Genomic DNA, 13,172 nt, shown 5'->3' on the forward strand with positions numbered 1-13,172 from the left:
TGTGTGTGTGTATGTGTGTGTCTGTTTGTGTGTGTGTATGTGTGAGAGTGTGTGTCTGTTTGTGTGTGTATGTGTGAGTGTGTGTGTATGTGTGAGAGTGTGTGTCTGTTTGTGTGTGTGTGTATGTGTGAGTCTGTTTGTGTGTGTATGTGAGAGTGTGTCTGTATGTGAGTGTGTGTGTGATTGTGTCTGTTTATGTGTGTGTATGTGTCTGTTTGTGTGTATGTGTGAGTGCAGCGTGTGAGAGTGTGTGTCTGTTTGTGTGTGTGTGTAGAGTGTATGTCTGTGTGTGTGTATGTGTGAGAGTGTGTGTCTGTTTGTGTGTGAGTGAGTGTGTGTCTGTTTGTGTGTGTATGTGAGAGTGTGTGTCTGTTTGTGTGTGTATGTGTGAGTGTGTGTCTGTTTGTGTGTGTGTATGTGTGAGAGTGTGTGTCTGTTTGTGTGTGTATGTGTGAGTGTGTGTCTGTTTGTGTGTGTATGTGTGAGAGTGTGTGTCTGTTTGTGTGTATGTGGAGGGCGTGTGTATGTGAGAGTGTGTGTGTTTAGTCTGTGTATGTGTGAGAGAGTGTGTCTGTTTGTGTGTATGTTATGAGTGTGTGTCTGTTTGTGTGTGTATGTGTGAGTGTGTGTCTGTTTGTGTGTGTGTGTGTGTGTGTCTGTGTGTGTGTGTGTGTGAGAGTGTGTGTCTGTTTGTGTGTGTGTGTATGTGTGAGTGTGTGTCTGTTTGTGTGTGTATGTGTGAGTGTGTGTCTGTTTGTGTGTGTATGTGTTAGAATGTGTGAGTCTGTTTGTGTACATGTGTGAGTCTGTTTGTGTGTATATGTGTGAGTGTGTGTCTGTTTGTGTGTGTGTATGTGTGAGTGTGTCTGTTTGTGTGTGTGTGTATGTGTGAGTGTGTGTCTGTTTGTGTGTGTGTATGTGTGAGAGTGTGTGTCTGTTTGTGTGTGTGTATGTGTGAGTGTGTGTCTGTTTGTGTGTATGTGTGTGTGTCTGTTTGTGTGTATGTGTTAGAGTGTGTGTGTGTCTGTTTGTGTGTGTGAGTGTGTGTCTGTTTGTGTGTGTGTGTTAGAGTGTGTGTGTGTCTGTTTGTGTGTGTGTGAGTGTGTGTCTGTTTGTGTGTGTGTGTGTGTTAGAGTGTGTGTGTGTCTCTGTGTGTGTTAGAGTGTGTGTGTGTCTGTGTGAGTATGTGTCTGTTTGTGTGAGTGTGTGTGTGTCTATGTGTGTGTGTGTGTGTGACCACCTGTTGCCTTCCATTCCCAACACACTCCCTTCATTCTTTTCTTTCTCGAGCAAACACACTGAAAGAAAAGAAATGTGTGTGAGACGAGTGTCTTCCTCACTTACATACCACAGCCCAGGCACACACACACACACACACTCTCACACACACACACACACACATACTCATACACTCACTCTCACACTCACACACTCTCACACACACTCTCACACAGGCATGTCAGTTCCTGTCTTGGTGACGGTAATCTCTGGAAAATGATCTGCTGGTTGTTTCCTGCCAGTCGGCTGTGTGGGCAGAGCGCCCTGAGGCTGAGAGGAGGAGGAGGAGGAGGAGGAGGAGGAGGAGGAGACGGATACACACAACATGAACAGGTCTGACGGGACACACCAGGAGATCAGCAGCAGAAACAGGAAGTACCAGGTAGGAACAGGAAGCGGGAACCACAGGGTTCTAGGTCCAGGTCCCAGGTGGACCAGGACCTAGAACAGGACCAGGACCATCGTGGGTCACATGGAAAGGAACTCAAGCAGCAAGCCTTTATTATTACTCTTTATTATCACGATCGTTAGCAGCAGGAAAGTTACCGGGTAACTTGGAGAGGATCTGTGTCTGATCCTTGTCCTCTCACTACTGGGGTTCCTCAAGGCTCCGTCCTGGGTCCCCTCCTCTTCTCTCTGTACACAAATTCTCTCGGCTCTGTCATTCGTTCGCATGGCTTCTCCTACCATAGCTATGCTGATGACACCCAACTGATCTTCTCGTTTCCACCATCCGAAACACGGGTGGCGGCACGAATCTCTGCCTGTCTGACTGACATCTCTCAGTGGATGTCTGCTCACCACCTGAAGATCAACCCTGACAAGACTGAGCTACTATTCCTTCCAGGGAAAGGCTCCCCACCCACGACCTGACTATCACCTTCAACAGCTCTGTGTTGGCCCCTACCCGGACTGCCAGGAACCTCGGGGTGACACTCGACAGTCAACTCTCCCTGACGGCCAACATCGCTGCGACGACGCGTTCCTGTAGGTACATGCTGCACAACATCAGGAGAATACGTCCTCTTCTTACTCAGAAGGCGGCGCAGGTTCTGATCCAGGCTCTGGTCATTTCACGCCTCGACTACTGCAACTCCCTCCTGGCTGGTCTGCCTGCTAAGGCCATCCGACCCCTGCAGCTCATCCAGAATGCAGCAGCTCGACTGGTCTTCAGCCTCCCGAAATTCACCCACACCACTCCGCTCCTCCGCTCTCTCCACTGGTTACCGATGGCTGCTCGCATCCGCTTCAAAACACTGGTCCTGGCGTACGTGCTCTAGACGGATCGAGCCCCGTCTACATCCGGGCTGTCGTCACACCGTACTCCCCGGCACGATCGCACAGCTCGGCATCAGCCAATCTACTTGTGCCTCCTGCACCGAGCTAATCACTGAATCCAGACTGTTTGCTGTCCTGGCTCCTCAGTGGTGGAACGAGCTCCCCACTGACATCAGGACAGCAGAAAGTCTCTACATCTTCCGTCGGAGACTGAAAACACACCTTTTCCGACTATATCTGGATTAAAACACAGATTAGCACTTCAGTGGCACTTAGATAGCACTTACTTATGGTACTTTTGTAGTTCGACTATGTTGAGGAAATGTTACTTCCTGTATTCTTGTTGTTCTTAGTTTGTACTCTAGGTTGAAATGCACTTATTGTAAGTCGCTTTGGATAAAAGCGTCTGCTAAATGACATGTAATGTAATGTAAAAGAAGAACAACAAGAAGAACAGGATGTAGACAGTTGGTCTAGTTTATGCTTCATGTTCCTCATCTTACTGATCCACCAGGTAGCTCGGGTTCTCTGTGCTCTACAAGTTCAGGTTCTCTGTTCTCTACCTGTTCAGGGTCTGTGTTCTCTCTACAGGAGAACATTCCTGTGACAGGACTACTAACAGTCTCTTCCGTCTCAGGTGGTCTCGGTCCTCCAGGTGTCCAACATGTCCTCCATCCTGCTGAGCTTCTGCATCGTCCTCGTGGCCCCGCTCTGCAAAGGTCAAGGTGAGGTCACATATACAAGTCTTTAGCCCCAGACCAGTAGAGAACCACTACCCCAGACCAGTGGAGGACCACTACCCCAGACCAGTAGAGAACCACTACCCCAGATCAGTGGAGGACCACTACCCCAGACCAGTGGAGGACCACTACCCCAGACCAGTAGATAACCACTACCCAGACCAGTGGAGGACCACTACCCAGACCAGTGGAGGACCACTACCCAGACCAGTGGAGGACCACTACCCAGACCAGTGGAGGACCACTACCCCAGACCAGTGGAGAACCACTACCCCAGACCAGTGGAGGACCACTACCCAAGACCAGTAGAGAACCACTACCCAGACCAGTAGAGAACCACTACCCCAGACCAGTGGAGAACCACTACCCAAGACCAGTAGAGAACCACTACCCCAGACCAGTGGAGGACCACTACCCCAGAGCAGTAGAGAACCACTACCCCAGACCAGTGGAGGACCACTACCCCAGAGCAGTAGAGAACCACTACCCCAGACCAGTAGAGAACCACTACCCCAGACCAGTAGAGAACCACTACCCCAGACCAGTGGAGAACCACTACGCCAGACCAGTGGAGAACCACTACCCCAGACCAGTGGAGGACCACTACCCCAGACCAGTAGAGAACCACTACCCCAGACCAGTAGAGAACCACTACCCCAGACCAGTAGAGAACCACTACCCCAGACCAGTGGAGGACCACTACCCCAGACCAGTAGAGAACCACTACCCCAGACCAGTGGAGGACCACTACCCCAGACCAGTGGAGGACCACTACCCCAGACCAGTGGAGGACCACTACCCCAGACCAGTGGAGGACCACTACCCCAGACCAGTAGAGAACCACTACCCCAGACCAGTAGAGAACCACTACCCCAGACCAGTGGAGAACCACAACCCCAGACCAGTGGAGGACCACTACCCCAGACCAGTGGAGAACCACTACCCAGACCAGTGGAGGACCACTACCCCAGACCAGTAGAGAACCACTACCCCAGACCAGTGGAGGACCACTACCCCAGACCAGTGGAGGACCACTACCCCAGACCAGTAGAGAACCACTACCCCAGACCAGTAGAGAACCACTACCCCAGACCAGTGGAGGACCACTACCCCAGATCAGTAGAGAACCACTACCCCAGACCAGTGGAGGACCACTACCCCAGACCAGTGGAGGACCACTACCCCAGACCAGTAGAGAACCACTACCCCAGACCAATGGAGAACCACTACCCCAGACCAGTGGAGGACCACTACCCCAGACCAGTAGATAACCACTACCCAGACCAGTAGATAACCACTACCCCAGACCAGTGGAGAACCACTACCCCAGACCAGTAGAGAACCACTACCCCAGACCAGTGGAGAACCACTACCCCAGACCAGTGGAGAACCACTACCCAGACCAGTAGAGAACCACTACCCCAGACCAGTGGAGAACCACTACCCCAGACCAGTGGAGAACCACAACCCCAGACCAGTGGAGGACCACTACCCCAGACCAGTGGAGAACCACTACCCAGACCAGTGGAGGACCACTACCCCAGACCAGTAGAGAACCACTACCCCAGACCAGTGGAGGACCACTACCCCAGACCAGTAGAGAACCACTACCCCAGACCAGTGGAGGACCACTACCCCAGACCAGTAGAGAACCACTACCCCAGACCAGTAGAGAACCACTACCCCAGACCAGTGGAGAACCACTACCCCAGACCAGTGGAGGACCACTACCCCAGACCAGTAGATAACCACTACCCAGACCAGTAGATAACCACTACCCCAGACCAGTGGAGAACCACTACCCCAGACCAGTAGAGAACCACTACCCCAGACCAGTGGAGAACCACTACCCCAGACCATTCACTTCTTGTTCTTCTTCTCTGCAGGAAGTGACTGCAGCTGTAACGTCACCAACAGCCGCTGTGATGAGTCTGGAGTCTGCAGGTGAGACCTGTCAATCACCTTGTAGCCCCGCTCTAAAGCATCCCCTGCTCCACGCTCCAGGCCTTGTAGTTTCTAAAGGCCCAAACTAGGATCCGACCCGGAGCAGTGATGTAGCGGACTGTTGTGGTCCAGAGGGAGCCTGGAGGTCTACTCTTGCTCTGGTCCTGATCCAAACACAGAGGGGACAGAGTCAAGGACTCAGAGACATCCGGATCCAGATCTGATGAGGATCCTCCTATTGGAGGTCTTCTGGTCTTGATCCTCCAGAAGACGATGCAGGAGGACCGGGTTGAGAGGACGGTGGATGATGTCTCTGTGTGTCTCCAGGTGTGACCCCGGGTGGGAGGGCGAGCGGTGCGAGCGCTGCGTGCCGACGCCCGGCTGCCGCCACGGTTCCTGTCAGCAGCCGTGGCAGTGCCGCTGCGAGGCCGGCTGGGGGGGGCGCTTTTGTGACAAAGGTCTGGTCTCGTCCTGGTCTCGTTTGGCGTCTCTGTCGGCCCCGGTCTCACCCCGTCTCCTGTTGCAGACCTGTCGCTGTGCTCGGCGAGGCCGCCGTGTCAGAACGGGGCGACCTGCGTGATGGAGGACAGTGCCGGGTACACCTGTCTGTGTCCCGGAGGATTCTACGGCCGGAACTGCCAGCTGAAGACCGGCCCCTGTACCCAGAGGAGGTCTGTGCAGGTTTCCCTTGAGACCACCTGAACGGAGTCCTTCTCTAGTCGTCTTAAAACCGTTCTGAACATTTTAAAAGCTGATTTATAAGTTTGAATCCTCCTCCTTTCCCCTCCAGGTCTCCATGTAAAAATGGCGGTCTCTGTGAAGACGCCGACGGCTTTGCGGTGGATCTGGCGTGCCGCTGCCTGGCCGGCTTCACGGGTCGGCGCTGTGAGACGGACGTGGACGACTGCCTGATGAGACCGTGTGCCAACGGCGCCACCTGCCTGGATGGCGTCAATCGCTTCTCGTGCCTCTGCCCCGCCGGTTTCTCCGGGCGCTTCTGCACCGTCAACCTGGACGACTGTGCCAGCCGGCCCTGCCTCAACGCCGGCCGCTGCCTGGACCGGGCCGGCGGCTTCCACTGCATCTGTCGGCCTGGTTACGCCGGAGCCACCTGCGAGACGGAGGCGAGGAGCCGCGAGCCTGGCCGGACGGCGGTGCCGGGGTGGGAGGGGGATGGAGGAGCAGGCAGGACCAGACCTTCCGCGACCATAAACGAGAGGAGCGGCGCCGGCACCAGCGGCGGGAACGGCAGTCGTGATGGTGGCGGGCCTTTTAAAGTGACGGTGAGCGAACGGCGCACCACCGGCCTGTCGGAGGTCCACCTCATCGTCCTGGTGGTTCTGGCCGGCGCAACGCTGGCCGTGGTGGCTCTGACCGCCACCCTCGTGCTGCAAGGCTACTGCATGGCCTGTGGCCACACCCCCTGCTGGCCGCTGACATCATCATCACAACATGGTGGCCGGCGGGCGCCGCAGGATGATCTGGGGGGTCAGATCGGCTTCCTGTACGGAGCGGAACCAGAGAAGAAGAAGCTGAATACCGAGGTCACTTAGACGGAGCGAACAGAGAGAGGAGGACATGCTCTCTGAGGTCGGAGGTCAAAGGACCGTCAGGTCTGAAGGGGGATCCAGTTCTCCGAGTCAAATCCTGGTGTTAATAAGCCGTGACCAACATGTTTGTATTCATCATGTGACTCGTGATGTCTTTACCCACAATTCACCTCTGGCTGCAGAGATGGGCCGCGGTCACTCGAGGACATGGGCCGTTGAGGAAGACGTTGGGATCCGGGTCATGAACTCAATTCACTTGATGGAATGTACAGGACCTTTTATATCACATTAATTGTTTTAATGTTCGCTGTATTTTAAACTTTACACAAAATAAATGAGTTAAGAATCATATGTTTTATGTGATTTCAAAGCGGAAATGAACCATGTGAGTCAGTGAGCTGGGAGGCAGCTGTTTCCACCCGTTTACAGTCTTTATGCTAAGCTAAGCTATTTCTCTGATTAGAAATATAAAATATTGTACTTTTTAATGTACTACATCACAGATGTAAATATTGTACTTTTGCTTTACTATATATCAGAGGTAGCTATTGTACTTTTACTGGTTTACATTTATTTGACTGATTTACTTTATAAATGATGTATTATATATATTATACATGTCATACAAATGAGCTGCTCCTTTAAAATGATGAACACATTCATGCATCAATGTTATGTTTCATTCTGCATCCGATTGTTGGTACTTTAAGTATACCTTGATGTTCATACTGTTGTACCTTTACGTCACTTTGAATGCAGGACTTTTAAATGTATCAGAATATTTCTACTCTGTGGTATCATTAGTAAACATGTGTTGTTGTCAGTAAAGATGTGTTGTGGTCAGTAAACATGTGTTATAATAATAATAATAACCTTCAATTTTATATAGCGCTTCTCTAAATACCCGAAGTCGCTTACAGAGTCCAGAGTCCAGTTGTCATACACACACACAGTCATCCCTGTGGTGGTAAGCTACATCAGTAGCCACAGCTACCCTGGGGCAGACTGACAAGCGAGGCAGCCAATCAGCGCCTACGGCCCCTCCCCCAATCAGCGCCTACGGCCCCTCCACCAATCAGCGCCTACGGCCCCTCCACCACCACCAACACTCATTCACATCCATACGAGCCGGGGTGAGGCTGCGGTGCATGTCTTTATGGTGGTGGGGGAAACCGGAGGACCCGGAGTAAACCCACACAGGCACGAGGAGAACACGAGGAGACCACGAGGAGACCACGAGGAGAACAAGAGGAGAACACGCTCCACACAGAAAGGACCTGGAACGACCGGGACGACCGGGATTCGAACCCAGGGCCTTCTTGCTGTGAGGCGACAGTGATAACCACTGAGCCACCGTGCTGCCCGTGGTCAGAAAACATGTGTTGTTGTCAGTAAACATGTGTTGTGGTCAGTAAACATGTGTTGTTGTCAGTAAACATGTGTTGTCAGTAAACATTTGTTGTGGTCAGTAAACATGTAGGTAGCCTGCCAAAGGGTAGCCTGCCAAAGGGTAGCCTGCCAAAGGGTAGCCTGCCAAAGGGTAGCCTGCCAAAGGGTAGCCTGCCAAAGGATAGTCTGCCAAAGGGTAGCCTGCCAAAGGGTAGCCTGCCAAAGGGTAGTCTGCCAAAGGGTAGCCCGCCAAAGGGTAGCCCGCCAAAGGGTAGTCTGCCAAAGGGTAGCCTGCCAAAGGGTAGTCTGCCAAAGGGTAGCCTGCCAAAGGGTAGCCTGCCAAAGGGTAGCCTGCCAAAGGGTAGTCTGCCAAAGGGTAGCCTGCCAAAGGGTAGCCCGCCAAAGGGTAGTCTGCCAAAGGGTAGCCTGCCAAAGAGTAGTCTGCCAAAGGGTAGCCTGCCAAAGAGTAGTCTGACAAAGGGTAGCCTGCCAAAGGGTGGTCTGCCAAAGGGTAGCCTGCCAAAGAGTAGTCTGGCAAAGGGTAGTGTGCCAAAGGGTAAACTGCCAAAGGGTAGTCTGTCAAAGGGTAGACTGCCAAAGGGTAGCCTGCCAAAGGGTAGCCTGCCAAAGGGTAGTCTGCCAAAGGGTAGCCTGCCAAAGGGTAGCCTGCCAAAGAGTAGTCTGCCAAAGGGTAGCCTGCCAAAGAGTAGCCTGCCAAAGGGTAGCCTGCCAAAGGGTAGTCTGCCAAAGGGTAGTCTGCCAAAGGGTAGCCTGCCAAAGGGTAGCCTGACAAAGGGTAGCCTGCCAAAGGGTAGCCTGCCAAAGAGTAGTCTGCCAAAGAGTAGTCTGCCAAAGGGTAGCCTGCCAAAGGGTAGCCTGACAAAGGGTAGTCTGCCAAAGGGTAGCCTGCCAAAGGGTAGTCTGCCAAAGGGTAGTCTGCCAAAGGGTAGCCTGCCAAAGGGTAGCCTGCCAAAGGGTAGTCTGTCAAAGAGTAGTCTGCCAAAGGGTAGCCTGCCAAAGAGTAGTCTGCCAAAGGGTAGCCTGCCAAAGGGTAGCCTGCCAAAGAGTAGTCTGCCAAAGGGTAGCCTGCCAAAGAGTAGCCTGCCAAAGGGTAGCCTGCCAAAGAGTAGTCTGCCAAAGGGTAGCCTGCCAAAGAGTAGTCTGCCAAAGGGTAGCCTGCCAAAGAGTAGTCTGCCAAAGAGTAGTCTGCCAAAGGGTAGCCTGTCAAAGTCTTAGCAGAGCTAAGAGCATAGCGGATAAAACATAACACAAATAGTACCAACAATAAGACTTACTAGACGGAGGAATTAAGAAGTATGTGGAGACACAGGATACGTGACTTGTCTGTTACACAGCCAATAGAGAACTGCCCTCACCCTCCAGTGAGGCTTTTTATTGACACTCAAATAAACAGTTCACGCCCACACACAGGTGGCTCAAATCAGGTTCATTGGTCACATCAATCAGTTCAAGTTGCCCAATGTCCAATCACACAATATGAGAGCTTATCTCAACACCCCCACTTGCTCTTACTTTGTGAAGTTCATAAGTACATTGTTCAGTACATCATTTTCCAAAAATAAATTCATCAAACTTATTCAACTTAAATTTGGTAGCAGGCTTTGTCATCACATCTGCTACCATTTCCTCAGTAGCGCAGTATTCTAATACAATGTGACCATCGTTCACAGTGGACCTAATGAAATGATACTTGATGTCAATATGTTTACATCTCTGTCGGCTGACAGGATCCTTTGCTAAAGCAATTGTACCTTGGTTGTCTTCGAAAACCTTAGGTTGTGGATACTTCTGTTTATCAAGACCTTCAAGAAGCTGTTTCAGATACAGGCACTCTTGAATTGTGGCTACTAAAGCCATATACTCTGCCTCACAAGTGGACAGTGCAACAGTGGGCTGCTTTTTGGTTTTCCAGGAAACCAGTGTGCCCTTTTTTGTTAGGCTCACACAATAACCAGTGGTACTGCGTCTATCATTGTCAGCTGCCCAATCTGCGTCACTGTATGCTTGTAGACCTAAAGTATCACATTTTGTGTAACACAACCCTTTGTCACTTGTACCTTTAAGATACCGGAGAACATGTTTAACTGTAACCCATTGCTCATCAGTTGGCTCTGAAAAGTACTGTGACAGCTTGCTTACAACAAAACTTAAATCAGGTCTCGTACAAACAGACAAATAGATGAGGCTACCGACTACCTCTCTATACTTTCTGACGTCTATCATCATGTCGGCACCATCAGTGTAGTTTAGTTTTTGTTCACAAGGTGTAGACCTTGGTTTGCAATCCTGCATGTCAAATCTTTCCAGGATTTTGTCAACATACTTTGCTTGTGACATTTTCACACAGTTATCAAACTGGTTGAAATCAATACCCAGAAAATGTCTGAGTCTTCCCAAATCTTTCATTTGGAACCTGGATGCAAGCATCGCTTTCACAGACTTTAGCGCATTCTCATCACTTGCAGCAATGATCAAATCGTCAACCCAGATCACCATTAACACCTTGTCGTGTTCCGTTTCTCTGTGTAAACACAATTGTCTGCTTGATTTTGTACAAAATGATTCTTTGTGAGATAATCATGCAACACTTTGTTCCAATTTCTGCCCGATTGTTTTAGCCCATATAATGAGCGTTCTAGCTTACAGACCAACTTTTCATTGGTGCTAGATTTCACCTCGTAACCCTCTGGTTGTTCCATGTAGATCTCACAGTCTATCGGTGCATTTAAGTAGGCCGTTTTGACATCCATCTGGTGCAAAATCAAGTCGTCCTGTGCTGCTTTCTGCATCAACACTCTGACACTAGTCAGGTTAGCAGTAGGAAAAAATGTCTCCTTGTAGTCAACTCCCAATTTTTGACTGTAACCCTTTGCCACATACCTGGCCTTGTATCTCTCAGACCCATCACTGTTTTTCTTTAGAGCATAAACCCATCTACCCCCCACTGCTTTTTTACTCGGAGGCAAGTTGGTTAGAGTAAATGTGTTATTTGCTTTAAGAGACTGCATTTCTTCATCCATGGCATTAACCCACTCTTTTGATTTGTCTGAGCTCATGGCTCCTTCAAAAGTTACAGGTATGTCGCAAATGACTTTATAACAGTAATCAATGTTACTTTGGACCTGGTCCATTTTTCCAGCAGACTGAGAAACATTGTCACGTAGGTAAAATGGCTTCCTTCTCACTCTAGAAGGGTAAGTTCTAGGCTCATGCTTAACTTCAACTGCTCTCGGTTGGCTACTCTCCTCAGTCTCAATGACTGGAACCTCTTCAGTCTCAAGGACTGGGATTGCATTCTGCCTGAATCTATCTGCTCTGTATTCTACCATCAGATCATCATCATCAGCCTCAACATTAGTCTGAGTCTGTTGCTCAACCCCAGGCTGAGAAACAAACTTGACTAATCTATTTCTCTGCACCTTCGCTGTCAGGAAAATAGATAAGGTATGCTGGACTGGTTTTGTCATACCCAACAAAACACCTTCTACACCCCTTGGGTCAAGTTTTTTCTTGTCTTGAACATAAGCAAAACACTTTGAGCCAAACTTTTGCATTTTGGACAGGTTGGGTTGTCTCCCAGTCAACGCCTGTACTGGTGTTTGCTTTGTTCGTTTGTTGAAACAACGGTTTCTAATCACTGCTGCTGTCTGTACAGCATACGGCCACAGACCTTTTGGTAGGCCACTCTCAATTAACATGCATCTTGCCATATCAAAAAGTGTGCGCCAATTTCGCTCAGCCGTTCCATTTTGATGTGGAGAATACGGAGCTGAGGTCTCGTGCCTAATAGCATTTTTAACCATTAAAGATTTGAAACTCTTAGCAGTGTACTCTGTACCATTATCTGATCGCAAACGCTTAATTTTGCCATAAGGCGCTACATCGGCCAGAAACCGCTCAGTGGCTTGCACTGTGTCACTCTTATTTTTAAGGAAATACACAAATACAGCACTGGAAAAATCATCAGTAAACGACAGTGTATACTTAAACCCCTCTCTGGACTCTGGGGATATTGGTCCTGCCAAATCTGTGTGGACCAGCCCTAGTGGCTCTGTAGCTCTAGCATCAGGCTCTCTATTTATGGTCTGCACAAATTTGCCCTGAATACATACATCACAGTGTGGAGGTTTACTGGTTGCCCCTTTAATTTGCATGCCCTCGACAACAGGTGGCAACTTCAACACATCCTCATAGTTAGTGACCCAATACTTCATGCCACGTTTGTAAATCAAGACACCCTTTAACTTGGTCATCACATTTCACATCATTATCTACCGTGTGTAAATAATAAAGCCTGTTGTGTACGTGTATGTGGAATTTCGTACCATTTCTGTGAATCAGAATGTCCTCTCCTTTCTTGAAGATCACCGTCGCGTCACTTGCTGTAGCCGCTTTTACAGAAAAGATGTCTTGCGGATAGGAGGGGATGTACAACGCGTCTTTCAGCGTTGTTCTCAGCTGTCGACCTGTGCTGTCCGTCAGACAGACCACCGCGTCGCCTCGCCGCTCTGCTACGCCGCTGCACCGGGTGCCGTCGGCCAGCTCAACACAGTGTGACTCGGCCTTGAACTCGCCGTTGAAACACTTGAACTTGGCGAGGTCTGTAACGATGTGCGAGGTCGCCCCGCAGTCGACCATCAGGCCCCTCACGTTGACATCTTGGCTCGGCTGGACATCTGCTGGCATGTCGCTCAACCGGAACGCATACTCGTCCTCCTCCTCCGTCTGCTCTGAAGCTTTACGGGCGTCATCTCGGCCTCGTCGCTTCTTGCTCCGACAGGTCTCGCTGCTGTGTGTGTCGCTCCTGCAGTAGCTGCACCACACTTTGCGCTGACAAGCGCGGGCGAGGTGTCCGTGTGTCCCACACCTGAAACACCCCGGGCTCGCGTCCCCCGTCGCCAGCTGCTGCTGCTGCTGCTGCTGCTCACGTTCGCCTGGACCTGCACCTCGTCTGGTGGGTCTCGCTGCTCGT

At 50.6% G+C, this 13,172-nt stretch overlaps 1 protein-coding gene across 1 annotated transcript; it reads left to right on the forward strand.

The window, feature by feature from the left end:
- Positions 1 to 1,567: 1,567 nt before the first annotated feature.
- On the forward strand, positions 1,568 to 8,243 carry dlk2 (delta-like 2 homolog (Drosophila)). Its single transcript, XM_056410827.1, has 6 exons — positions 1,568 to 1,660; positions 3,194 to 3,281; positions 5,183 to 5,240; positions 5,568 to 5,698; positions 5,767 to 5,911; positions 6,031 to 8,243. Exons 1-6 carry the CDS (start codon positions 1,604 to 1,606, stop codon positions 6,791 to 6,793), a joined length of 1,242 nt encoding a protein of 413 aa, XP_056266802.1. The 5' UTR covers positions 1,568 to 1,603; the 3' UTR covers positions 6,794 to 8,243.
- The last annotated feature ends 4,929 nt before the right edge of the window (positions 8,244 to 13,172 follow it).

Source organism: Pseudoliparis swirei, unplaced genomic scaffold (genome assembly GCF_029220125.1).
Source record: "Pseudoliparis swirei isolate HS2019 ecotype Mariana Trench unplaced genomic scaffold, NWPU_hadal_v1 hadal_27, whole genome shotgun sequence".
In the NCBI taxonomy this organism is placed as follows: Eukaryota; Metazoa; Chordata; class Actinopteri; order Perciformes; family Liparidae; genus Pseudoliparis; species Pseudoliparis swirei.

Coding starts and splice junctions, on each gene's coding strand:
- dlk2 (XM_056410827.1), top strand. CDS start 1,604: ATGAACAGGTCTGACGGGACACACCAGGAGATCAGCAGCAGAAACAGG. Junction 1,661..3,193: donor GCAGAAACAGGAAGTACCAG/GTAGGAACAGGA, acceptor CTTCCGTCTCAG/GTGGTCTCGGTCCTCCAGGT. Junction 5,241..5,567: donor GATGAGTCTGGAGTCTGCAG/GTGAGACCTGTC, acceptor GTGTGTCTCCAG/GTGTGACCCCGGGTGGGAGG.